The sequence below is a fragment of the Orbicella faveolata genome, unplaced genomic scaffold (genome assembly GCF_042242905.1).
Source record: "Orbicella faveolata isolate gen_17 unplaced genomic scaffold, um_ofav_v1 contig_13, whole genome shotgun sequence".
Taxonomy (NCBI): Eukaryota; Metazoa; Cnidaria; class Anthozoa; order Scleractinia; family Merulinidae; genus Orbicella; species Orbicella faveolata.
Genome location: NW_028301540.1, coordinates 27,825,103 through 27,850,000, shown reverse-complemented (window position 1 = coordinate 27,850,000; position 24,898 = coordinate 27,825,103). Strand labels below are relative to the sequence as shown.

The 24,898-nt window shown below is 41.9% G+C and overlaps 2 protein-coding genes across 3 annotated transcripts in view; one reads left to right on the top strand and one right to left on the bottom strand.

Annotated features, from left to right (window-relative positions):
- Positions 1-1,392: 1,392 nt before the first annotated feature.
- Positions 1,393-5,467, top strand: LOC110067019 (cytosolic beta-glucosidase-like). Its single transcript, XM_089285281.1, has 2 exons — positions 1,393-3,134; positions 3,802-5,467. Exons 1-2 carry the CDS (start codon positions 1,864-1,866, stop codon positions 4,109-4,111), a joined length of 1,581 nt encoding a protein of 526 aa, XP_089141407.1. The 5' UTR covers positions 1,393-1,863; the 3' UTR covers positions 4,112-5,467.
- Positions 5,468-6,058: 591 nt separating this feature from the next.
- The window catches only part of LOC110041153 (polycystin-1-related protein-like), a 61,635-nt gene continuing 42,795 nt past the window's right edge, over positions 6,059-24,898 (bottom strand). For both annotated transcript variants that reach the window (XM_089285280.1, XM_020746434.2), the window contains exons 45-57: positions 19,144-19,254; positions 18,299-18,407; positions 17,473-17,547; positions 16,832-16,932; positions 16,115-16,228; positions 15,408-15,528; positions 14,044-14,145; positions 13,784-13,924; positions 12,500-12,637; positions 10,625-10,855; positions 9,803-9,894; positions 8,672-8,801; positions 6,059-8,158 (exon numbers count right to left, since the gene is read on the bottom strand). In XM_089285280.1, coding sequence (XP_089141406.1) covers positions 6,731-8,158; positions 8,672-8,801; positions 9,803-9,894; positions 10,625-10,855; positions 12,500-12,637; positions 13,784-13,924; positions 14,044-14,145; positions 15,408-15,528; positions 16,115-16,228; positions 16,832-16,932; positions 17,473-17,547; positions 18,299-18,407; positions 19,144-19,254 — 2,893 coding nt within the window. In that variant the 3' untranslated portion in view covers positions 6,059-6,730. The remainder of the gene's footprint in view (positions 8,159-8,671; positions 8,802-9,802; positions 9,895-10,624; positions 10,856-12,499; positions 12,638-13,783; positions 13,925-14,043; positions 14,146-15,407; positions 15,529-16,114; positions 16,229-16,831; positions 16,933-17,472; positions 17,548-18,298; positions 18,408-19,143; positions 19,255-24,898) is intronic.

Here is a 24,898-nt window from a genome sequence, read left to right as displayed (position 1 = left end):
CCCATTCCCCGTTCCCCGTTTTAAAGATAGCCTATATTTCTGTAATTTCTGTAATGAGCCTGAACACAACTGAGATAAGGAAAACTCAAGTAAGTTTAGAAAAACACAACTTAGATGAGAAAAACACAACTAAGATGAGAAAAACACAGGTAAGATGAGAAAAATTCAACTAAGATGAGGAAAACCTAAGTGAGCTTATAAAAAAACGACAAAGATGAGGAAAACACCACTAAGATGAGAAACACGCAACTACTGATGAGAAACACACAATTAACAACAAAAAATCACTACAAAGCCCAGAAAAATACATCTAAGACGAGAAAAACACAACTAAGATGAGAAAACGCAACTAGTCTTAGAAAAACACATTTAAGCTTAGAAAAACACCACTAAGATGGGGAAAGCACAACTGAGCTTAGAAAAACACATACTATGTATTGTTATTATTTTTTTTTTTCAACTCTCTATGCTTAGTCATTGCTCTCATGAAACAAACTTTTTCTAGTTCTATGCATGTGGTTGAGTGACTTCTCAGTTCAGTGCAAAAGACTTCTTACCATTCCTTCGACACGCTATTATTCTACTAACCTGCGATATTGGCGTTCTTTTTTGGTTATCAGAAGGTTATGCAAGTCATGTCTTTCTGTTTCTGTGTGCAAATCATCACTACTGAAGAATTATTCGGTCACTTTCTCTCAAAATATGTTTACTTCAGTCTAACAATTTGTCTCCGCCATTGCCTGGGCCCAAATCAAGGGTGCGAAAGGAGGAGAGTTGCACTTAGACTATAAGAAGTCCCTCTTTCGCTTAGTCCGTCGTGCGTGACGCGAAAGAAACCCGCTAGAAAAAAATGGCCGCGCGAAATCCTGGGGTTTTCACAGCGCAATGCCCAATATAAGTTATTCTCTCAGTGCCCGATCGATTAACATTGTTAGTCAAGATTTGTAATTTAGTAGAAGGAATCGACCCTTCAACAGCTTTTAAATATATCTATATTTTTCAATATTTGCCATATAGCAAAATTTGTTCAGGGTTCCTCTGAAAAGAGCACCTAAAAAAGTTAGTAAATACTCTAGGCAAGGTAGTGATCCTTTTATCTTTTACCTCAGCAACCAAACGTCCGTACATTTCCCGGCTTTGTAGAATTCAATGATATTTTCGCTATTTTGCAAATTAGGCGACTGTTTTTTTTTCCAGCAGTGTCGATGGATTTACTTTACTGAGTCAATACCTAACGTTCAAAAAGAAATATATTGAAAAAAAAGGAGAAAGCAAAACAAAACGTAGGTATTAAACGACCTTTACTGACCTTCGAACAAAGAAACTGTCTGAAGTATTTTGATATGGGGTCTGACATGCTTACATTACTTAATTTACTCTCGGATTACAGAGTAGCTTATGCAGCTAATATCTCCGAGCATTTAACCATCAGATGAGAGATAGACCACCACACCGGGAGCTACGTCCCCTATTCTTTCCGATCAGTGTGTGGGTTCTTTTATGTCCCACAGAATTAATTATGAAGAGCTGTGAGACGGGGCCTACGGTTTATCGTCCTTATCTGAGAAGGCTAGAAAGTCTAACCATTTGAAGATGTCAATACAAAGGCGGCACTTCCTCCTCCCTGAGTGTTGTTCCGGCCGCTAGTCCGGTGCTCTACCACTGAGCTAAGCAGTGACCGAAAGTTTATTTACCAGTTTTATCTCACAACCATTTCCATGGCAAAAGAGGTTTTACTGTTGTGTTTTAGGGCGTGAAATACTCCATCTATTCTGGCAGCAAGCTAAGAAAACTTTTTATTGAACGCCAGGAGTTGTATTTTTAGCATTACGTGCACTGCGTTGGAACTGAAGTTACATCCCTATGGCGCATTTTATTTTCTTTGCGTTGCTGTATTTTTCCTTCAGAGGGTCTCAAGCTGCCAAGGACGAATTGAAATACGACAAATTTCCCGACGGATTCTTGTGGGGCGCCGCTACTTCGGCTTATCAAATAGAAGGTGCTTGGAACGTAGACGGAAAAGGATTAAGCATCTACGATGTTATTACTCACGCTACACCGGATCAATTCCACAACAAGACTGGAGATGTGGCATGCGACAGCTACCACAAGTACAAGAAGGACGTGAAGATTTTAAAAGAGTGTGGAGCCAAAGCGTATAGGTTTTCCATCGCGTGGAGTCGCGTCCTTCCTAACGGAACGACAGATCACGTGAACCAGCTCGGAGTTGCCTACTACAACAATTTAATCGACGAACTCAAGAAAAACAACATCGAGCCGCTTGTAACATTGTATCACTGGGATCTGCCCGACGTCTTCCGAGCGATCGGCGGCTGGACCAATCGAAGCATGATCGACTACTTCAACGACTACGCCCGATTTTGTTTCGACAAATTCGGGGGCAAAGTGAAGTACTGGATCACACTGAACGAGCCCGCGATTGTCATGTTACGTCATCCGTTCTACATGTTCGGGTTCATCTCGAATAAAACCAAGCTATCGACTCTACGCTACCGCACGGCCCACAATCAAATACTTGGCCATGCAAAGGCCTATCAAACCTACAAGAAAAACTTTCAAGCTGAGCAAGGCGGAAAAGTAACGCTTGCCTTGAGCTCCGGCTGGGCTGTGCCAAAAACTGACTCTGCCAAGGACAAGGCCGCCGCTGACCGCTACATGCAGTTTCATCTTGGCATCTTTGCCCATCCCATATTTGTAAATGGTGATTACCCGGATGTTGTTAAAAACATCGTGGGCAACCGCAGCGAGGCTGCTGGGATTGCCAGTCGTTTGCCAAGTTTCAGTGAGGAAGAAAAAAACATGGTGAAGGGAAGTTACGATTTTTTTGGCGTGAATCATTACTCCACCGATAAAGTGGCCGACAAACCTGCAGGAGACGAGCTTTCGTTCAATGCTGACGAGGCATTCGCCAAGAGCGGAGACCCAGCCTGGCCGGACTGGCCCAACGGTCACGTGGCTCCCTTTGGATTCCGCAAGCTGTTGAAATACATCAAAGACAATTACAATGATCCAACAATTATCGTGACTGAGAACGGCGTGGCGCCGCCTGGAGAAGCGAGCAAGACCGGAGAAGACCGGTTGAATGACGTTTTCAGAGTGGACTACCATAAAAGGTAAAGACCGCACACGTATACGAGTGTAAAAATATTCCCCTTTCTAATCGGGGAGTATCCCAGTCTTGTACCCGGTGCCCGCTCCGCCTTAGACCAGCGGTCTAGCAATCAGCAATGTACAGCACAAATAATTATCCAAGGTAATTTTGTTAGATTCCAATAGAGTCTAACCAATCATTTGGACGTCAAGGCTCGCTCTCTTAACTCACTTATATCGTTTTTTTTCTAGTAACTTCTCTTGTTGCAGTTTACTGCTGCGTCACGGGTTACGCATCGTGAAAAGTTTAGCCTAAATTTATCAATATTTAACACAAATTCCCTACATAACCCTGCTAGAACAAGCTCAATTTTAAAACTATTGAGTACGTTACAAAGTGATCCCTTTATGTAATAGGTTCTTATCAGAACACTCTTTGCGGGGTAGGAAGTGATATCGGCTTGGATGAGTACATCCTTAAAGGCTAGATCAAGTGACGAGCCACAATGCTTTTCACTTGTGAGCTCTCGTGGAATTTGCTCACATCATCACCAGAGTCGACCAGGGTATTCTCTCGTTTAACATGTACTTGAATTGATGTAAAGCGTTTCGTGTGCTGTCAGCTACTTTGACAAAGCGCTGTCGCTTGCGTGATCCCCGTTTCGATATTAATACTTTGTTTTTTTGCAGGTACACCAACGAGATGTTAAAAGCGATCATTGATGATGGCGTTAAAGTGAAAGGATACATGGCGTGGACTTTGATGGATAACTTCGAGTGGGGATCGGCCTACACCACCCCCTACGGGCTCCATTTTGTCGACTTTGACAACGACCGTAACTTGACACGTGTTCCCAAGAAGTCGGTCAGCTTCTTCAAACAGCTGATAGCTGACAATGGGTTTCCTGATCCAGACACGGAATCCAAAAGTTCAAATGCGCTGCCCAAGGCTACTGTTATTTTCGCTTTTATGACCGGGTTGATTGTTAAAACTTATTAACTGGGTCGCTCGTTGGTCATATTTTAGTTACACAATATATATATAACCCCAGGGGAGGTACTCTCATATATAGGTTACATGTGCCGCGGGACAAGTTCTGGTTTTAAGGTTCCGCTCCATCCTTAAATAAAGTATTATTTCTGGCCCTGTTAACATTGTGTTCCCGGTGGGATCCTAATTAGATGGGATATCTAAATTGAATCAGCTAAAATTCCAGTGCGTAAATGCCCAGCTAAACGAAAACCAATCCTATGCTCGATGCTTAACTTCCAATGTTACAAAAGACGAAATAAAGCTAACCCATTCACGCCATCCTCAGTTTCTGTGTTCCTCTTGAACAGCTTGTCATTGAACAGCGTGTCATTTTTCGGGTTTGTGCCGATTAATCAATTTACGCTTGCTTCATTCTTAAATAGGGTCGGGGTTTAAGACCCTTTATGGCACATACCTATCCGAAATTTTACAGGAGTACCCCCAGGATATATACGGGTAGCCTTGTTTTCATGTTAGAGAAATCAGCGAAGTATAGTATAGCATAGGATATCATTTTTCGGGAAACTTATCCGTGGTAAGAAGAATTTTAGTGTACACTGGTGGTTATTCTTAGAATTGAAAGAACTTATCATGCTAGTAGAAATACAAATCATTACAGCAGCTTAAATAGCAGCGGTGTTGGTTTGTTTTATGCAAAATCGCGAATCTGCGACAGAGTTGCAACAAGACCTCCTCCACACTTGAGAACGCAGCTTTATTTCTACGGTAAGGTCTACCGTCCACACTAATCCGTTTCGAATACAGAGCTTTTCGAAAACGTTCTCCAAACCGGAGGAATTTAAAAACGCCGGCTTTGAGTTTTCGTGTGGACGGAAAACATTTTGAAAACAGAACTTTTCGAAAATGACGTTACGATAATCGTGTGATTTCCCTGACCGAGTTTTCCTCAAACACAAATCCAAAATGACTGGTGATTGTTGCGATTTTAAATTCCTCTGGCCTAGTGTGGACGGAAGACATTTGATGCGTTTTCAGAGTAAAACCTTCGTTTTCAAATTCCTCCAGCGTAGTTTCGAAGGGGGCTAAAATGAACTGATCTAAATATTCTTAAAGTAACCCGGAATGCCACGTACGGTTTACAGACAAGGTTTTGGTTGATTTTGAGAGGTTATTAATTAAAGCGTAAGTAGATAACAGTAAACCTTATGGGCTTTAACTTTGACTAAATTTTTGCATGCGTATAGTAGCTTGTGTGAAAATGTCTCAACTAGTTCATTTAATGTGACGGGGTAGGGTGCCGAGGGTAAAAGAATACATGTCATACATAAATGGATGGAGAATTGCATGTTATGTATTACTGGATATGCCTGGTTTTGCACAGTGGGTTGACCAATCAGATTCTATTCAAATCGATCACCGCACAGAATCAGAATGGGCTGTTGACATAATGGCGGGAAGAAAGAGAACCTATACTTTGATCATAGAAAGTTCCTTTATCGCGCTCTTTCACTCATGAAAGTTTGGTAGAACTCGAAAAAGGTGTGGAAACACTTGTCTGAGGCCCGTGTTCCCACAGCAGTGTCGTTGTCCTAAACCTTCGCTCGCGTTTCGATTTAAACAATAGAGTGCTTTTTTCCGTGTTTACATAGCCTCATCTAAAACACGAGGGAGGCTGGGGAGAATTCGAGACAGTTGTGACAACATGAGGCACAGTCGAGGGTTTGCAAAATCCCCAAGTGTTTAGACTAGTCTATGTAGACACGGATAACGTCCTCTATTGCTTTTATAAAATATTCCTAAACAGGCGTGTATCTAAAACGTTACAACCGTGTCTACATATTCTCATCCAAACACACCTATTGACTAATGTGAGCGCGAAAATGATCTCAGATATTTCATAAAACAGCATTTAAATATATTATTACTATTCAACACCAAACTGGAACTGTCGTATTTCATTTAGAAGGTCGGGTCATATTCCGCATTTATTTCATTTATATTCTTTTTAAGTGAACACTTTTATAAGCTTAATTTCATTTTCATTATTTCTAGTACAAAAATAATAATAATCGCGAGCATTTTTGATAAATAGACAGGGTTATTATTCATTTGTCACATGATAACATAGATATTTTTTTTTCATATACATTTTGATAAAAAAACAATATATTCTTTATAAAAAAAACCGATGTTAAAAATCGACTAGGATTAAAAAATACGAAAATGGAATACTAAGTGCCTGGTACAAATTGTTAGTTAACTCTCTAATTTCAGAGTGATACAGCGTCTAATATATACTTACAATATGAATACATTGACATAAGATGCAAGACCCCAAGGGGATGATATCTCCCTCTTACTGGAAGACGAAAAAGACCCTTAAACAAGGTACACATTTAAGGTGCGACAAGAGGAAAACAATTTAAAGGCGTACCAGTTCGAGGTCGATTAGAGGTAAATAATTATTGTAAGGGCGACTAGAGGTACAAAATTAATGTCCACTGGAAGTGCAAAATTAGGGGCAAATAGAAGGGCAAAGGTTAAGGGGGCTCTAGATACACACAATAAAGGGACCGATTTATTAAAGGGCAAAACCTTTCCATTGACCCAACGCGTATTTTGTCACTAAGCTAGTCTATATTCGTCACCGGGCGTGGTAGTTTCCGGCGAGTCGTCATTAATTATGTCAGTTCCAAGTCTTCTATTCATAATTATATCACCCAGGAGGCCTTTCACGGGTGCATCTGGGACGTGGGGATCTGGGTATGTAAGTATGTCTCCTTCAGAGGCTGACAAAGCCAGGTCCCAGGTGCGCGAGTTAGGCCTGGAACCTTCCAGAACAAGGGGATCTGTACTCCTAAGAAGACCTCGCTCTGAAGTTGACGGTTTAGCATGGGGGTCTGGGCTCCGAAGCAAACCTCGCTCCGAAGATGACGGGGCTAGGTCCCAGGCAGGCTGTGCGCGTGACCCGCCAACTGCGTTGAGCCCAGAGTCTTTTCCACGAGCCATCCGGTGTGAAAGAGGAGGACTAGTTGCCAAAGCGAAACCTTCGTGGCCAGGGTATACCACAGATCTTCGAAAGAGCCCTTTGGTTCTGCGAAGATGTGATTTCTTCGTCTTCCTCCTCAACTCCTGATCTGGCGTGTTGCAAGTTGCTGTCTCTGTGGAGCTTCCGCCATTTGTAGTGCTAGGGCGTAGTGCCGACGCCTCTTGGCCCCGTCGCGGATGGGTACGCGCCGCGCCGTACATAGTCTTTGGTCTGATGGGCTCAGGATCAGGGCACTTAAGAAGTGAATGGCTAGAACAGAAGGAAAGATCCTGGCTGCAAACTCCATCTGAAGACAATGAACTAACAAAGCTTGCTCTCGTTTCATCACGCAAGGAAACGTCGCGTAAGGTACCGTCACGTACGATAGTTGCACGCACCGTACCATCGCGCATATCGCCAACATGCCAGACACCATCACGCAAGACGCCACCACGAAGCTCGCCATCACGTAAGACACCAGAACGCAAATCGTCTTCGCCCAAACCAACTGATCGACGCTTAGGTGTTAGACCTTTCTCCCCGTAATCCGTGAAAAGACCGTTGTTCCTATCCATCTCGTAACAGCTTGAACACGAAGGATCTTCAAGTTTCCCAGGTTTCTCACTGTGATACACGGCCATGTCAAGAGAACTGCAACTACCCAGAGTAAACTTAACAGGCCTGGTGCTAGCGTGGTGCCTAGGCCCCGGCGGCCACCCTGACGGGTCATAGAAGCCTGGGTACGATTGGTATTTGTTATAGTAGTCAGAGAGGTCCTGGGAACTGGAACTAGAGAGTTGCCATTTCGCAGCGGAGGTGTTACTGTGGTCACTGTCGTACCCAGTGCTACTCACTGGTGACGTGGGCTCCGCTTGGTACAGGTATTCCACATCCTCTTCTCTTTCTGAGAATGACACCAAGTCATCTGAGTTGGAGCGGTCATTGAACAATTCCGAACCCATAAGGTTATCCATTCGCAATGACAACTCGTCAAGTTGATCCTGTACTTCATCCAGCACGTGCTCCTAAATAGCAAAGAGATCACGTTAGATCAGATGCAAACCATTCCAAAATAAAGGAGCTTCATCACGGTTTGCGCGTCTTGAAACGTTTATCCTGAAGTTTTCAAATTCGTCGTTTGTAATCCGTGTTAATCTTCTCCATCCTAAACCATCCTTGTTCCTCTCTGGTTTATCATTATCTTTTTGGCGTTTTTCTATCTTAGTAAACTACTATTTTCAGGTTTCCTTCAATTTAAAGGTAATTCTGTAGGGGGCCAAAATAACTCAAAATACGGCGACTGAGCTCCTTTAAGTGGCAGGTACCGTGGCCCAATATATCTTTTGTATATCGGTTGGTCGTTCAGTCAGTCGTTCGGTCGGTAGATCGGTCGGTCGTTCGTTCGCTCAGTCGGTCATTCGGTCGGTCCGCCCGTCTGTTCGCTCTATCGATCGAACCTCCGTTCCTTCCCGCGTTCGTTCATTTACTTGTTCGTTAGTTGGTTTACCCGTCCGTCCGTCCAAAATATCAACCCTTACCATAGGAAAAGGAGCGTCGTTCTCGTACGCTTCCAACTCCTCGTCTTCATATTCCTCCTCATCTTCGTCTTCCTCCGATGTGGAATCTCGTCTTTCTCTTCTCTGGGTCTTCTCTCTCAGAGACTGTAACCTGTTAAGACACAGCAACGTTCAATATTTATTGAGGTGAAATCAGATGGGATAAAGAATGTGAGTTATTATAATTTTTTAGACTACAAAGCACCGTTCCTGCGTTTACAACCGTTCGCTATAAAAGTAACAAGAAGAATGAGAGCAACTTCAGTTTTCCCCGAGAGGAGTTTCCTACGCCATACAACAGCCGAAAAAGCTTCAAGCGTTCTTCTTTGGGCTCTAAATGTTCTTGGCTTTCTCGTCACTTCTTGCGCGCTTGTTAAGAATACTCCTGAAGCCTTTGTCGAGAAGCCGTCGTTTACATTTGCGCCATTAAAAAAACAAAACAAAAATGATCGAAAAAACAGTAACAAAACTATCACGCCAAGCTCGAAAGGGAAAGTTTTGAGACGTTCTTTAAACATTGCTTTGTATGGTTGGAACTTATCTACAGTGGCGAGTATGGTTGAATGACAATTCATGTGACTCTGTGACCCAGCCATACCGAAAGCGCGAAGTCTGACCTTTACGTTACAAAGTAGATATCATACGAAACTCTTAACTAGTTCATCTCCAGTTTGCTACAGTTGCTAGCTGTCTGCTGAAAGCCTCTACCAATTTATTCAGCGAATAGATAAAAATGATAAAGTCGGCACACGGGCCAAGTGGCCCATCAGGCCTGCGCTTGTCTCCAGTTTCTGTAGCGTGAAGCGACTAGGAGTATTTCTACTCCCCCCTGGATGGGATGCTAGTCCATTACAGGGTTACGCCCCAGCATTAAATTCACCAGTACCCATTTATATGCACCTGCGCGGAGAGGGGCACTGTTAGAGTGAAGTGTCTCGCCCAAGAACACAACACAAGGTCCCCGGTCAGGGCTCGAACCCGGACCACTCGATCCGGAGACGAGCGCACTAACCATGAGGCCACCCTGCCGTGAATGCCTACGGCTAAATGGTGTTTGCTGCTAATGATGAAATAGTAGAAACGCGTTATTTCTGTATATGTATATATACTTACTTGCTCCGTACGAAGTCTTCCGCGAAATCTGCTAGAACCTTGCTTCGTCTTTTCTTAGAATGTGGAATTCCACACATGAAAACAGCAGCCGTCTGCAGACATCACCGGTAAAATAAACAACAAATATGTCTACTGAGGAATGTTCCTCACTTAACACGGCCTTAGCGGTGCCGGAATTCGCCCTTTCCACATCCCCCATAATACAGATTGTTTGCCCCCCAAAAATTTTGCATAAGCATTGTCTTCAGTTTCTCTTGGGACGACTGTAACACCCAGGGAAAATGGGGAACAAAGGTTATGCAGAATTTTGGGGGGATGTGGAAATGGCGAACAGGCCACATTCATATTCTCGGTACTGGACTGGAACAAGCTTGCAAGTGAGGCTAATATACGGGGAGTCTTTTCAAATGCAAATGGCGTAAATCTCTTTCAATGATATGCCCGCGCATGAGCCTCCATTACAAACTAATTCGAGTCCAATACCGAAAATGCGAATATGGCCTATGCAAACTCAATTTGCATTGGTAATTAATATCCTGGGGATTTTGCAAAAGACGGTATAAAAGAATTTGCACGTCGTCCAGCCCATCAATCTCCTCGAGGCCGCGAAAGTGGAGAGGATGGCGACCTACCCTCCCACCCAATGAATACGTCGGGCTTGATCTAGCTGTCCGCTTCTATATTTTCGCCTGGTCTTGGACTTGTCCCAGGCTAAGGCGATTCCCCATAACTTATTACCATGTCATGAATAACAATACCCAGAGTAGAATATTACACCGCACAAATGCGTGCTTAGATGCTAACTAATGCTCTTTGACTTACCGTCCCCCTCATAAAAACGTAGAATCCTACTAAGAACAGTCCGAAATAAAACAAAACCAACACCGGATGCTGCTCGACCATGGGGCCCTGGTAATGATTCACGCCTTCCAAGCGGAAGAAACTGCTGACCAGCAAGAACGTCTCGCCAAATGACTTGAACGCCGAGTGAAGGCGACCAAACAACAAGTGTCCCGTATGAACGAAAGCCATCATGAACGTAACGATCAAGACCTGCAAACATAACACAGTCAGGTTGGTTCAACCTTCAAATTCTCCTTACCGACCGCCATACATTTTCATATAGATCTAGTAGGGAGAAGTTGTAGCAGATAAAGGAGAACAGAAAGCCGATCTTCCTCGACTTCCTAGGTGTCTTTTCGCCGAGATCAGTAGACCTTTTAAGCTCGGGCGGTTTGTATTCCCATTACAGACCACATGATAATTATTCTCTAGAAAATTTCTTTTTTTAATTCATCCAAAAATTTTACATCCATATACACGCGACCAAATTACTTGCAAAAAAATGCGGACGTTTTATTTTCGGACACTCTTTTTGTCCGAAATTAAAATCGTCCCAAATTATATTATATTTGAAAATTTGAAAGCAGGAATTCTCAAGTGCATCATCACCTGGTCTGAAATGAGGCAACAAACAGCCCAAGGTAAAAAGATCTGTTTTCGGCTCGAGTGATAAGGGAAAGAGGTTGGTCTTTGCTTTCTCCTTCTCAAACTCATTAATGCTTCATCAAGTGAAACAAAGAAAATAACAACGGTAAAGGGGGTTTGGATACCCGGTCTTAATTAGCATGGATTTTGATGATTTTACTTCTCCGTTTACTCCTTAGTTTTTGTTTCGGTTGAGAAGATACATCAAACACTCGAGACTGTGTTTCATCAGCTATTCACACATCTCGAATTTCGTCAAAAGTACTCCGCTGCGTGTCGTATTTTCAATTCTCTTCTCGGTGTTTGATATCCCGACGAAACACAGCCTCTCGTGTTTGATATATTACTTCATTTCCTCTTGATTTTCACTTTTGACAGGACTTACACTTTTAAGATTTCAAAATGGAGAATGCGCCAGTTTTCACTTGCTGCTAACAAATGTACTTGACTCGAACGCCGGATACCATTGTGCGTTTGGCAATAACCTGGCTAGCCTAGAGGGCTCCCGAATTTACACTTGCATGACGAACCTCGATGTCACCATTCCTCTCGTATTTTATCTACCGTAATGATTTGATTTAACGCACTCCTTTCAATAAGCGACCTTTTTCTAATAAGCGCTCCCCGCTGAGCGCCGTTTCTTAATATTCCAGTAAGCGCTCCCTTCCAGTAAGTGCCCAAATAGCAGTAACACTCACGACTGATTAGACGAATGAGCTATGAAGTCTGCTTTCTCATCTCAGCGCAATATTGAACTTTATGACTATCAGGCCCTCTATTGTTACAGTTCTTGAGTACTAATACTTCCATATGAAAAAGACGGGGATGTTCGTCATCTCGCTTAGGGGTGTAAATCAAGGATTCTGCTCTCACTTAGGATGTTTATGACGAACACCACTATTTTCAGCTGTCAAAGCAATTTTTAGGATGCACTCAAAGAAATAATAGTAATAAAACGCTCTTATTTCCGTTTTTAGGTTCGATTTCCGCCGGCATCTCGAGTCCGATCTCCTAACCCGGGCTCCTTCCTTGAAAGGCGGCAAGAAGTCGTGCCTATTCCGTTTAAGTGGTATCTTTTACAGCTCAAAGAAAGCTCGAGCCACGCCCAGATTGCTATCCTTTAGGGGCTTAATTCAAATTTCCCGACGGGTATCCCCGACTTTCCCATATGGCAGTCCCCCCGGGTGTTTTATACCCCTAGATACTCACCGTGCAGGCAAGCAGACGACCCGACACAGATGCCAGGTATTCACCGAGGCGCGCCATGCTTCGAAATGATCTCAACAGATACACACAGCGGATAATGAGAAAAAACAGCAGAAGGGAATACGAAGCTTGGAGAGTATCCTGTTGAATGAACAAAACAAATTCAGACCCTGACATAACAAAGTCAGAACCAATTAGATAGAACTTACAACAGTTTGGGAAATATCAATCATAGTTTGTATGGGAAACACACACGGCTTAACTCAAAGGAGCTCAGTCAAGGCATTTTGAGTTATTTTGGCCATGTACAAATTACGTTTAAACTGACGAAAACCTGAAAATAGTAGTTTATTAAGACGGAAAACAACAAAGAGATAATAATAAAACCATAAAGGAAAAAGGGCGGTTAAGAATGGAGAAGATTAATACGGATTACAAACGACGAACTTGAACAATCTAGGCTAAATTTTTTAAGATGCCAAACCGGGTATACTGTTGAGAAGACCATGCTAAACACTTTCTTATTTTCTTCTTTGTTTCCTACCGAAAACATCCAATATAGTATGAATGTTTTCACGCATTTGTCTCGTACATAGAACTTCGATTTACGTAGTGCAAACATGAAACATCATATAGCCAGTTGTCTCGATATAACTCAGTTGTTAGAACACTGCATTGGTTTCGCCGTGGTCATGGCTTCGAATCCTGTTTAACAGCCTGAATTTTCTTACAGGCTTATTTCCGCAACTGCCTAAGATGCGTTAGCTTAGATAACTGTGACGATCTCTCATTTCTTGAAAACTATCTCCTCCATTTTAAACAAAAGATGCTTCATATTATTCACGTAACAATCTGTCGAATTTGTAAGTAGAAAATTTGTGCTCGCACTACGCGTAAGTTGTACTCTAAGGGGTAAAAAATAAAGTCTGCATACGAACCAAGTGGCTCATCAGGCCGGAGCTTATCCCGGTTTCTGTAGCATGAAATGACTAGGAGTATTTCTACCCCTCCCTGGATGGGATGCTAGTCCATCGCAGGGTTACCCCCAGCATTTAAGTCGCCGATACCCATTTCTAACCGTGGGTGGAGAGAGGCACTGTGAGAGTAAAGTGTCTTGCCCAAGAACACAACAGAATGTCCCCGGCAGGGGCTTGAACCCGGACCGCTCGATCCGGAGTCGAGCGCACTAACCACGAGTCCACCGTGCATTCCACAAATGGGAAGTGTACACGGAGTTAATAGTCATTGGATTTCTATATTTAATTTTATTTACACCACCATCTTTACCTGACTCATAGACACCAACTGAGCGTAATGGAACACTTGTGATTGGCTTGTCGTCTCCACCTCTCGCAACAGAGCATACAAGGATATTGACCAGCGGATGTACACCACCACACACAGGCTTGAAATGGCAATTGTTAAAAGCTGAGATTGAGAAAAGGACAAATCAAAATAAAGCTAGCAAGAGGATTTGGGTATGACGCCAATATTGTTTACTCCCGCGAGAATTAAAGTGGCGTTTGGCTTAAAGAAAGCTCAGTTACCTGTGTTAGTCGCCAAACGCTCGTGAAGTACTTTTTGGACATTTTCCAAGCCAGGAAGAACTCATGTTGGAGAAGATATAACAGGAGAACACCAAACAACAACTGAAACGAAATCAGCAACATTTAGTTGATGAGTCAGACTTTGCAAAAATAACGCGAGTATCTGTAACAGTGTCGTGTTCTTGATAACGCCGCGTTTATTTGATTGGGTTTCCTTGTATGACTGAATCTAGACTACGAGTAGTCCCTCTTTCGCTTAGTCCTCGAGGTTTTCTTTCGCGTCACGCGGGACGGATCAAGCCAAAGAGCGACTACTCGTAATCTACACTGAATATTCTCCTTTATCGCATTTCATATTGAATTTTGTCCTAAAGATGATCAACTCAGTGTTAGCAAACATGCCTTGCTCGATTTTTGCACAGGTATGATCAATTTGGTAAGAGGACTTTATGTTGTCCAGTTCTGTCTATATCTCGTAATTATACAAATCGGAGAACCGCTACGCATTCGTCCAGTTTTGTGTCACAAAACAATAGGTTAAATGAGTAAAACAATGGCTGTGCACGTGCGTTATTAAGCACTTAATGACTGGTCCCAAGGGAAACACTGAGTTTTGTTTCCCCGAGGCCCTCAATGTTCGAGGTTGAGGGGAAACAAAACTCACTGTTTTCCGCGGGACCGGTCATTAAGTATTTTGTTATACCTTCCAACTCAAAATAGAAAAAAAACTGCGAAGAAATCGTTTGCTCGAGGCCTACTGGCTCACAAATTTGCCGCGGTTTCAAGGAGCACGATCTGATCACGTGCGAGTCGAAAGTGCAAGTTGTTGTTTCCCTAGGAAGTTAGAGAGTTTTGCTCGCCCTAGGGAGTTAGTGAGTTTTGACCCACGACACGTGACACGTTCTCCTCCAATCGAAAAACGTATTTGAGTTGGGAGGTATAACAAAAATCTTTGTACATTTCTTTGCCGTCCTCTGCACAACACGTTCTAAGTTCTGCGTATTTTGGAGAACGCGAACGACGGCGACTAATTTTTCGTATTTTCATTTGGAAATGAACGCTGGCGTTACGTAATTAGCTTGAGCAAGTTCTGAGACTAATAGGCGCACCAAACAGATCTAAACAATTGCGAAATTCGAAGGTAAAATATGAATTCATTTTTTTAAAGGCGCTGTCCTCGTGGTCGCCGTCGTCATTGCTTAAGCTCTCAATTATTTCCTCGTATGATTACAGACCGAATTAGACCATTCTTACTTAACACTTCGCAAGGATAGAAAGCTCCTGTAATAAAGGGGTGAAATTCACTAATTTTCTTTACCAAGCCAATAGTTGCTTGGTAGAGAGTTGTGTAAACACGTACGCACCTTGCAGACTCGTAAGAAGTAACCTTGTTCTCTTGACGCGAAAAACGCAGGGAATGATTTTAATTCCAAGTGGCACCTCGGTCTTCCAGTAAATGACGCCTTTATGGACAGAGTGGCAGCGCTGAAATGTTGAAAAGAAAATCACGATTATCAATTAATGGGTCAATTAGTCCATCAACCTTTTAGTCGATCGGCGCACGTCTCTGTTCGTTTTCGATATTTTTTACAACGAACCATGTTTTCTCGTCTGTGGTACGGACAATCACACTACTAGATAACGAGACCGCTCTTACAAACATCTTCACAAATAAATGCTAGTGTTTGGCCCCCTTGGAAACTCCCAAAATGTTTGGTGCGGGTATGCGGTATGCTTCCTGACACCACTACCCAATTCCACACTAAAACATGTCATAGCTTGCCAATTTGAATACCTAATACAAAGGTTTCTAGTACATGACCTCAGCTAACCAGGAATAGCTTTCATTTGCATCAGGACTTGAGAGAGGCTTTAATTTACCCAGTGAGCAATCATATCCAAATCAAGAGTGCAAAACCTACCCTATTTGGAGCCAAAATATTCAAAATCTATATCCAATTTCGCAGCGCAACGGCAAAGAACTCTTCTCTTTCAGGACAGTACAAACGTATATATCATAGCTTGTCCTTCCCCACCGCCCTTGCGGCACCTTAGTCACCTTCGACCTTACCTAATGGCACGTAAAAACGGTGTATACACTGCAAACTCCAAAGTTATTTCACGTGTACACTCATTTATCCACTGTGAATCTGTGATCTCCTTCAGTTGTTTTGCAGACTCCTCGCTGTAAAGAAATGAAGCAATTAAACTACTTCTGGAGAATAAACCCCCAAATTGGTCATTGATAAAAAAAAATCACTATTGTTAATGTGTTGCTCATTGTTACACTTCTGCAATACTACTTTAAACAGATCTACAAACCAAGGAGCTGACATAACAGTCTTGTTAAAGATTTTTTTCTCAATTAGGACGTTTAAAACACGAACGAAACATCTTGCTACAAGAAAAGGGAACGATTGCCGCCAGATTTTGTCTGAGTGTCTATCCTAGGTAAGCCTACATACGAGCCAAGCGGCCAATCAGGCTGGAGCTTATCCCAGTTCCTGTAGCATGAAGTGACTAGGAGTATTTCTACTCCCCCCTGGATGGGATCCTAGTCCATCGCAGGGCTACCCCCAGCATTAAACTCGCCGGTACCCATTTATACACCTGGGTGGAGAGAGGCACCGTGAGAGTAAAGTGTTTTACCCAAGAACACAACACAATGTACCCAGGCAGGGTTTGAACACAGACCGCTCGATCCAGAGACGAGGGCACTAACCCTGAGGCCACCGCACCTCCGTTTACCCTAGACAGAGAAAGGACGAAAAGTAAATACAAAACATACCTCGTTTGATTAAGTTTCAGGCTCATCCACGCACCGTCACTAGCGTGACATTGCGCGTGACAAGCTGTCTGGTTACCACTTCCGGAATGCTCATCACAAACCTGGGGAAAGCGTAGATGTGAAATCATTATCAATTCTTTTCTGTAAACTCTACCACAAAGAACTTACATGAGATCAGTCATTTACCAAAACTGCTTATCTGTAAGGTATCTTATCTACGACTACAGTTTATCAAACCGCAATTATTAAACTCTCATTACTTTGAAAGGACAGAAGATTTTGAGAATGACACATCGGATTATCGCACTAGAAAGGGTCTCAGCCCTAGTCACGCTATCTTTGGTGATTTTGTCACGTCAGATCAAGAAACTCTGTCACGCGAGATTGCAATACTTCGGGTGATTAAGAATGCTAGAATGTCATGGGAAAAAAAAAAAACAGTGGATAAACTTGGCAAAAAAAAGAGGAATTACAAATTTGATGTTTATTCACAAAAACGTTGGCAATACCATCTCAGTCTATTACTATTGCACATATATATTTAACAAACTTCGAAGGCTTCTCTACAAACGTTATCATCTAAAACCCGTAGTTCAGCGCTATTATAAACTGTCTGCAGCTCAAATAACATATGACATTACCCTCAACACGTCAGTCCTGTACTGCGTGATGGTTGTTCGACCAAACAGGAGACTCTGACTGTCGCGCAATAAGATCTGAAGGAGAGAATTGCAAACAATTTTACAACGTTTACAAACTTTTATACTTTATTATTATTACTATATTGTACGTTTCCACTCGAGGAAAAGAGTTAAGTTCTGTTTTAGCAAGACAGGATGAAAGCTGAGAGAGTTAATCCCAAGTATAAAGCTTATTCCCAAGGTAATCCCTGTCAAGGTCTTTCAGCCATGGTACCCAGTTCTTCCTCAGAAACTGTTCCCACGAGCGTTACGTGAAGGTTTTCGTGGAGGATGACAATACGCGTAAAGGCGCATGCGCTGTCCACTCGAGAAAAATCCGCGTCGTAGGATTGGCTATTTCGCGACCCTCTTGGGATTTGATCTAAAAATAACTCGCGAGGGATTACTTTGGGAATACCGTCCATACGGACAATAACTCTTACTCTCCTCATCCTCTCTTGGTTATAGTCGCTATGTTTGAAGTAACATATCAAACTTTCATCGGGATATACAAACACCGAGAAGAGAGTTGAAAATACCACGCGGAGTGGAGTATTTTTGACGAAATTCGAGGTATTTGGATAGCCGATGAAACACTGTCTCGAGTGTTTGATGTATCGTCTCAATCGAAACAAAAACTACGTAAAATCGTAAAATCGTCAAAATGTGTGCTAATTAAGACCGGGTATCCAAACCTCCTTCACGGTTGTGATCTCCTTTGTTCTAACTAAATGAATTATAAATGAGTTTGAGAAGTTACCGTCAGCACGGCCGCATTAATACATACCGTGAGTGGTGTGTACGAGGATGAAGCGCTGTTTTCGTACAGCGCGGCAGAAATCTCGTCCCACGCATCTTTAACACTTCTTGGGGCAGTCCGCCAGGCGTCCTCTGACCTGCAAAATGGCGGATGGACAAACTGGCATCACAATTGTGGTTCTTCACCTTAATAGCAAACAACTGCCTGTACCAGTCCTAGCTCTTGTGTCATTTCCGCCAGGGTAACCCTTCACTCTTTCCTAGAAGGATCAAGGGTGACTTCGACAAGATGGTGGGCTGCTGTAAGTTATTAATTAATTAAGACAGCAATAAAATTGACAAAGTGGGATGATACAGAGTATCAAAGGAAATACCCCACGAAGCAAAAGTTACTTATTTCTTCCTGAAAAAATGTTTCGAACATGAGCGATAAACCTAGTCATGGAAATAGTTCTGTTTTCTTGACTGATAGTTTGATTGACTTGATTGATTGATTGATTGATTGATTGACAGACAGAGAGACAGAGAGACAGACAAACAGATAGACTGAAAGACTAACAGAAATACCGACAGACAGAAGAGACTGTCAGAATGACTGACAAATAGAAGAGACTGACAGACAGAAGAGACTAACAGACAGATAGAAAGACAAACAGACAGACAGAAAGACAAACAGACAGACAGAAAGACAGGTAGACTGACAGAGAGACAAACAGACAGGCTGGCTGGCAGACAGACAGACAGACAGAAGAGACTGACAGCAAGACTGACCAAAAGACAGACGGATAGACAGACTGACTGACTGACTGACAGAAGAGCCGACAGACAGACAGACAGACAGATAGACAGATTCAAGAAGCATCTACCCCATACCTAATAAACGCCTTCTTGATAGACTGGTTTAGACGATACACATCCGGACTCATGACGCTTGCTGCTAACAAGCACGTGACCAGAAAGAACAGAATGAAAACCATCAGCTCTCTGAAAGACAATAAAGTTACAATCAGACAGGATTCACCATTACCGCGGTTCTGTTAGCCTCCATGCACAAACTATATACCATTGTCACCTTTAATTGTTATACATGTATCTTTTTTTCTTTTTTATGCTAATATTGTAATTTCAAAATGTAAGTGCAAAATAAAGTGAAGTTTGAAGTTTGAAGTTTGAAATTACCTCACAATACTATACCGTATATCCTCGAAGTAGCGCCCGGGACACTTATTTCAAATTTAAGAGAAGACGGGGGGGCGCTTATTTAATTTTTCCCAAACCGTGGCCTGACATTATCATTCTTTTAATACATCATCTGCGCGTAAACACTAACATAAGCTGTTTATTGACATAAAAAAGCTGATCCTAAAGTTTAAATCGCGGCACCTTTAGTACTTGACGTGTTCAACGTGTTCACTAAACGTGTTTGCAAACTGAAACAATGTACAAATCTAATACATGACGAAAACTTTACATCCTTTGTCTCATTACTCGTCCAAAAAATGGGGGGGGGGGGGGGGGGGCGCTTATTTTAAATTTCGGCCGATAGGAGGGGCGCTTAGGTAGCGCTTTGGTAGCGCTTAGGTACGTGTAAAGTTCGGCGTCTGGATCAGCTATGATCAACACTTTAGTACTTGGGTCGACCTCAAATAAAACGGTTAAAGTTCGACTTCGATTCAGACATCGAACTTTTGCCAAATCTAATGCATACATTACGGATAAATAATATAAATTATATTTTACCCCAAAGATGTTGTGTCGAATTAAGTTCGACAACAGTAGATTCGACGTTTGAATAACTTTCGAACTTAAGGCGGGGGTCTACCTGAATTTAAGTGAAGTTTTAGGAAGTTTAAAGAGGGATTAAAAGGAGAAAAAAAGTTTTGGACCACACCAGACAGTTGAACACCCCCCAAAAGGGCACCCCAGGTTGGTGGACAACTGTTTGGTGTACATCTACCAATTTTTAACTTCAAATTTTAATTTTAAAATAACATCATTTGCAGCAATCCCAGGCATGTCGGTGTTTAGCTAATAGGAACTGCTTTTCCATCGTGGATTGTGCACCCAACAAACTACAACCTATGTTGAAGGAAGCAATGCACATCAAATGGGAGAATCCACTTTAAATAAGAAGCTGAAACATGCTGACTAAACTCTCTCGTTCTGATATTATTCTTTAAGTATATACATTTATTTAGTACCAGTTTATTTTATATTTTTTGTTCATAACATTTTGTGTTATAATCATTGTAATTATTTCCATTTTTTACAATTTTCTTCCTTTATTAAGTGTAGTGCTCGCGTAAGTGTTATTCCATGTCTCGCGCTTCTTAAAATTGTACGTCAATTTTTTCAAAATTTTGCACTGTATCACCTTTTACTTATAAGCCATTGCTTGTATTAATTCAACCGAACTTGTAAACTAATTCGCAACTGAAAATGATCGTTGAACGATCGAAACATGGCTTGTTTTAAACTTAAAGTTGTTTTCCATTTCTTAAAAATAGTTACTTGCCTATTATCCAGACCAAAATAACATCAAATCTTCCAAATTTCCTTCTTCCATAAACTTTACTAATCCTTTCAGAAAAACTTTTTATCCCCAGATATACCCAAAAATCACCAAAAAAATTACAAAACAACCCAAAACGTAGTTGTGTGGGATGAGCAAGAGATTTTTGACTGCTTGAAACGTGACCGTGATATTTGCGTTAAAACCATAATACCCAGCCAAAATACGGCCTTCATGTTAACCCCCGCTTTAATTATTTAGGCATTAGTTTTGACAAATAAAATATAGATTTAGCCAAGCCTAAAAGCGGAGCTGCTGGGCCAGGTTGTTCAAAGCCGGATGCTAACTCAGGATAGGCGAGAATTTGCAGTTGAGTTTTGTAACTTTGTGGTGAGGTTTTCTGTATATTGTTTGGCCTTCTGTTTTGAGTTTGAACAATCCCAAAATACACAAAACAATAGCAGTGAAAAACATTTGTCCACAAGAAAAATTTATACTTCGGTTAACTTTCAATCCTGGGCTAGCGTTAACTGGCCTCCGAAACAACTCAGCCCTGTTTACAACAAGTTACCCTAACATGAGCCCGCGTTCCAATCGAAACCAGCACTTGGTCAGCGGTCAACTTAAAAAAAAAAACACGTGACCTCGATGAGCTCTAAACTTGAGCCCTCGATATGGTCACGTGATACCGGTCAGCGGATACCTTGTTTGATGGGTGTCAATTGACCAAAACATGGATGTTCAATATCAAAGAAGGACGTTATATGCCAAGGCTGCATGTCTCTGCTGGAGTATGGCCGCTGGAGAATGGGGCTCCGTTATAAAGTACGATGTTTGAACCAAGCTGAGTATGTATCGTACCTTCGGGCGCTTTCTATTCGACCAAAAATTCCGAAATTTTCGAAACGGGGACAAATGGTACAGAAATTTCCTGGGAAAGGTCCCAGCAAATCCGGAAATTGTTAAATTTCCGAAAAGCGAACCATTCAACTGAAAATTCCGGAAATTCCAGAATGACATTCAAATGGAACAGAAATTTCCCGGAAAATTTGGGCATACCTCGCGAGGTTGTCCTCTTTTTCAAAAATTATGTTAATTCGCAATTTTCTATTCAACACTAGTTCTTTTGGCGGCGATCACCACGATCATCCCAGACAAAGATGGCGGCGACGTGTATTCGAAAATGGATTAACATTCTACTTGTCACTTGTCTGTCAATAAATACAAGCTGAAATAGACCGTTTTACAGTTGTCTGTTCAGTGACCTGGCCTGTGGATGGCAGCGAAGCTGGAGTTGACCTTGTTTCGATACAGACCTCACTGCTTTTGTCATGTAAATGCATCTAGTTAGCATCAGAACAACTTGTTTTACACAACAAAAGCAGTGAAGTCAGTATCAAAACAAGGTCACCTCCAGCCTCGCTGCCATCCAAAGGCCAGGTCACTGAGCAGACAACTGTAACATGGTCTATTCGTCAAGAAAGCGTTTAATTCCAATAATAATATACATGGAAAAAATACTCGATTCTGATTGGCTGAGAACAGTGCAGTTCAAGTGTAACATCAGTGCAAAAAGTGTAACACCAGTGCAAATTACACATCGTAATTCTGGATTATGATTTGGCTGAAAGACAATGGGAAATTTTTTAAGCCAATGATATCATGTAAAACGATGACCAAAACTTTGTACGGAAACTTTGAACTAAGTTTCGTCGAATGCGAAAAATGGCTTCAAGAAAGATCTCCCGGCACTTCCTCCACGCGAATTTGTTCATGTTTATATTATCAATAGGTAATCATACGGTTTTTCTCGTTCAATTTGGAATTAATTTGCACTTATGAGTTTTCAAAAAGCTCACTCGTGGAAATTAATTCCAAATTGAACGAAAAAAACCGTATGATTACCTATCCTAACAAAGCCCCCGTGGTGCATTTGTTTGTTTTGCACAGGTTAGCTAAGAAATGTACAAAGACTTATAACGCGTGCAGAGCCATTGTACCACTCATTAAACCCTTTGTTTTGCGACGTTTTCGCTGCCTTTGTGGTCTGTATAAGGTCCCTGCCGTCATGGGCTATGAAAAGTCACCGTGTCGACGTACCAGTGTTTTGTTTGCTTCTATATTTGTGATTTAAACCTCGAAGTCATTGAAAAATTCCAAGCGAACAAAGGTGTGAGTTATCGCTTTCCAATCTGGTGCTGTCAACCGGAAAGTTCCATTCCATTCGACCCAGAAAATTTCCGGAAATTCACACCGGAAATTTTGGTCGAGTGGAAAGCGCCCCGCAGATTTCCTCTCAGTTGTTTCACGCACACGTGCAACTTTTCGTAGAACAATGGAAATACAAGACGTCTACTTGAAGAGTAGTAGAGCTTAGGCAATGACGACGGTGTCCCCGAGGACAACGCCTAGTAAAAAATAAATTTATATTTTACCTTCGAATTTCGTAATTACCTAGATCTGTTCAGCGTGCCTATTGGTCTCAGAACTCGCCTAAGGTAAATATGAAACGCCAGCGTTCAATTCAAAATGAAAATATGATAAATTAGCCTCCGACGTTCGCGTTCTCTAAAGTACACAGAACTTAGTCATTTCACGTTGTTAGGGACCTGAAGCAAACCACGACGGCAACGGCAACGAGACCGTCGCCAAACAAAAGGTTTAATGAGTAAAACAATGGCTGTGCAAGCGCGTTATAAATGTTTGTAGCTCTCCACAATAACAACGTGAAATGACCACGTTCTACGTATTTTGGAGAACATTAACGACGACGGCTAATTTTTCGTATTTTCATTTGGAATTCAACGCTGGAATTAAATATTTAGCTTGATCAAGTTCTGAGACTGATATGTGTACTGAACAGATCCAGATATTTGCGACTGAAATTCGAAGATAAAAGACAAATTCTTTTCCTACTAGGCGTTGTCGTCGGGATTGCCATCATCACTGCTTTACTCTCCTTGTTGTTGTTTTGAAGCGGACGGCATTGAAATGTACGCACGTGTACAGCCATTGTTCTACTCATTAAAACATTTGTTTGGTGGCGTTCTCGTTGGCGCTGCCGTCGTGGTTTGCTTAAGCTCTCAGTATCGAATGTTCTCGTCCTTACTTCCGTGCTGATGCTTTGTGCCTCTGAATTATAACAACAGACGAAATACATACCGACCTTTGTAGCGTCAAGTGCTTGGTCACAAACGAACATGTCAACATGCCAACCTGTTTTGGAAGCTGGCTCGGTCCAATACTACTATAAAATACGGCTGTGTAGAATCCAAATTTGTAGCTAAGATTACGAGACTATCTGTTGCTAATGCCGGTCAGCAATTTTCGCGAAATTTAGTTTCTTTTTGAACAGGATTCTTTCTCTCCCATTTTTGCGCAATTAAAATGACTCGAAATGAGGCAACAAGGCACTTTTATTGTTAGACGCTGTGCTTTTGGTCAGGCTATTTGAAATTTCAAAGTTCTGAAAAGAACAAACTTCAAAAGGTTTTCCACAAATTTCTTTGTTTTGTTTCTACCTTCTTGACCTTGTAAAAAGCTTTTTCCGCAATCGAGTTTTGGTCGATAAATCGGTAAGAAATTGATACGCTACAATCCCACAAATTCTGGTAATGATACGCTCTTCGTTCAAATGAAGGGCGTTTTCGTCAAATTACTTTTTCTTTCAAAAAACTCGGAACGTATACAACAGCGAAATCAATTACCATTCGCAAGCAGAATATTAAATGGCTAAAATCACGCATTCCATTTGCCGGCAAACTTTCAAGAAAAAAATGTAAAGTGAATTTATGGTCCAACATCAGCTTCCACAGCCAAAAAACAAAACGTAAAGCGAGAACGTACTTCAGTGAAGAAAAGAAACCCTTTAAGTCATACATGCCGCTTGTTTTAGAATGTATAAACTTAATGTACTTGGCTACCTTTTGGAGATGCTGATACTTGTACGACAAATTGTCTTTGTCAGCCTTTTACATGCACTTCGCCCTTTATCGTACAACGAACGATGCTTCGTCATCACCACATGTAGGGATGGTATGTCTTCGATGTCAGTAGCCATTCACGTCGCTTTCGCCACTGTGCTCACATCGAGCTTTGGATCATTTCTACATCGAG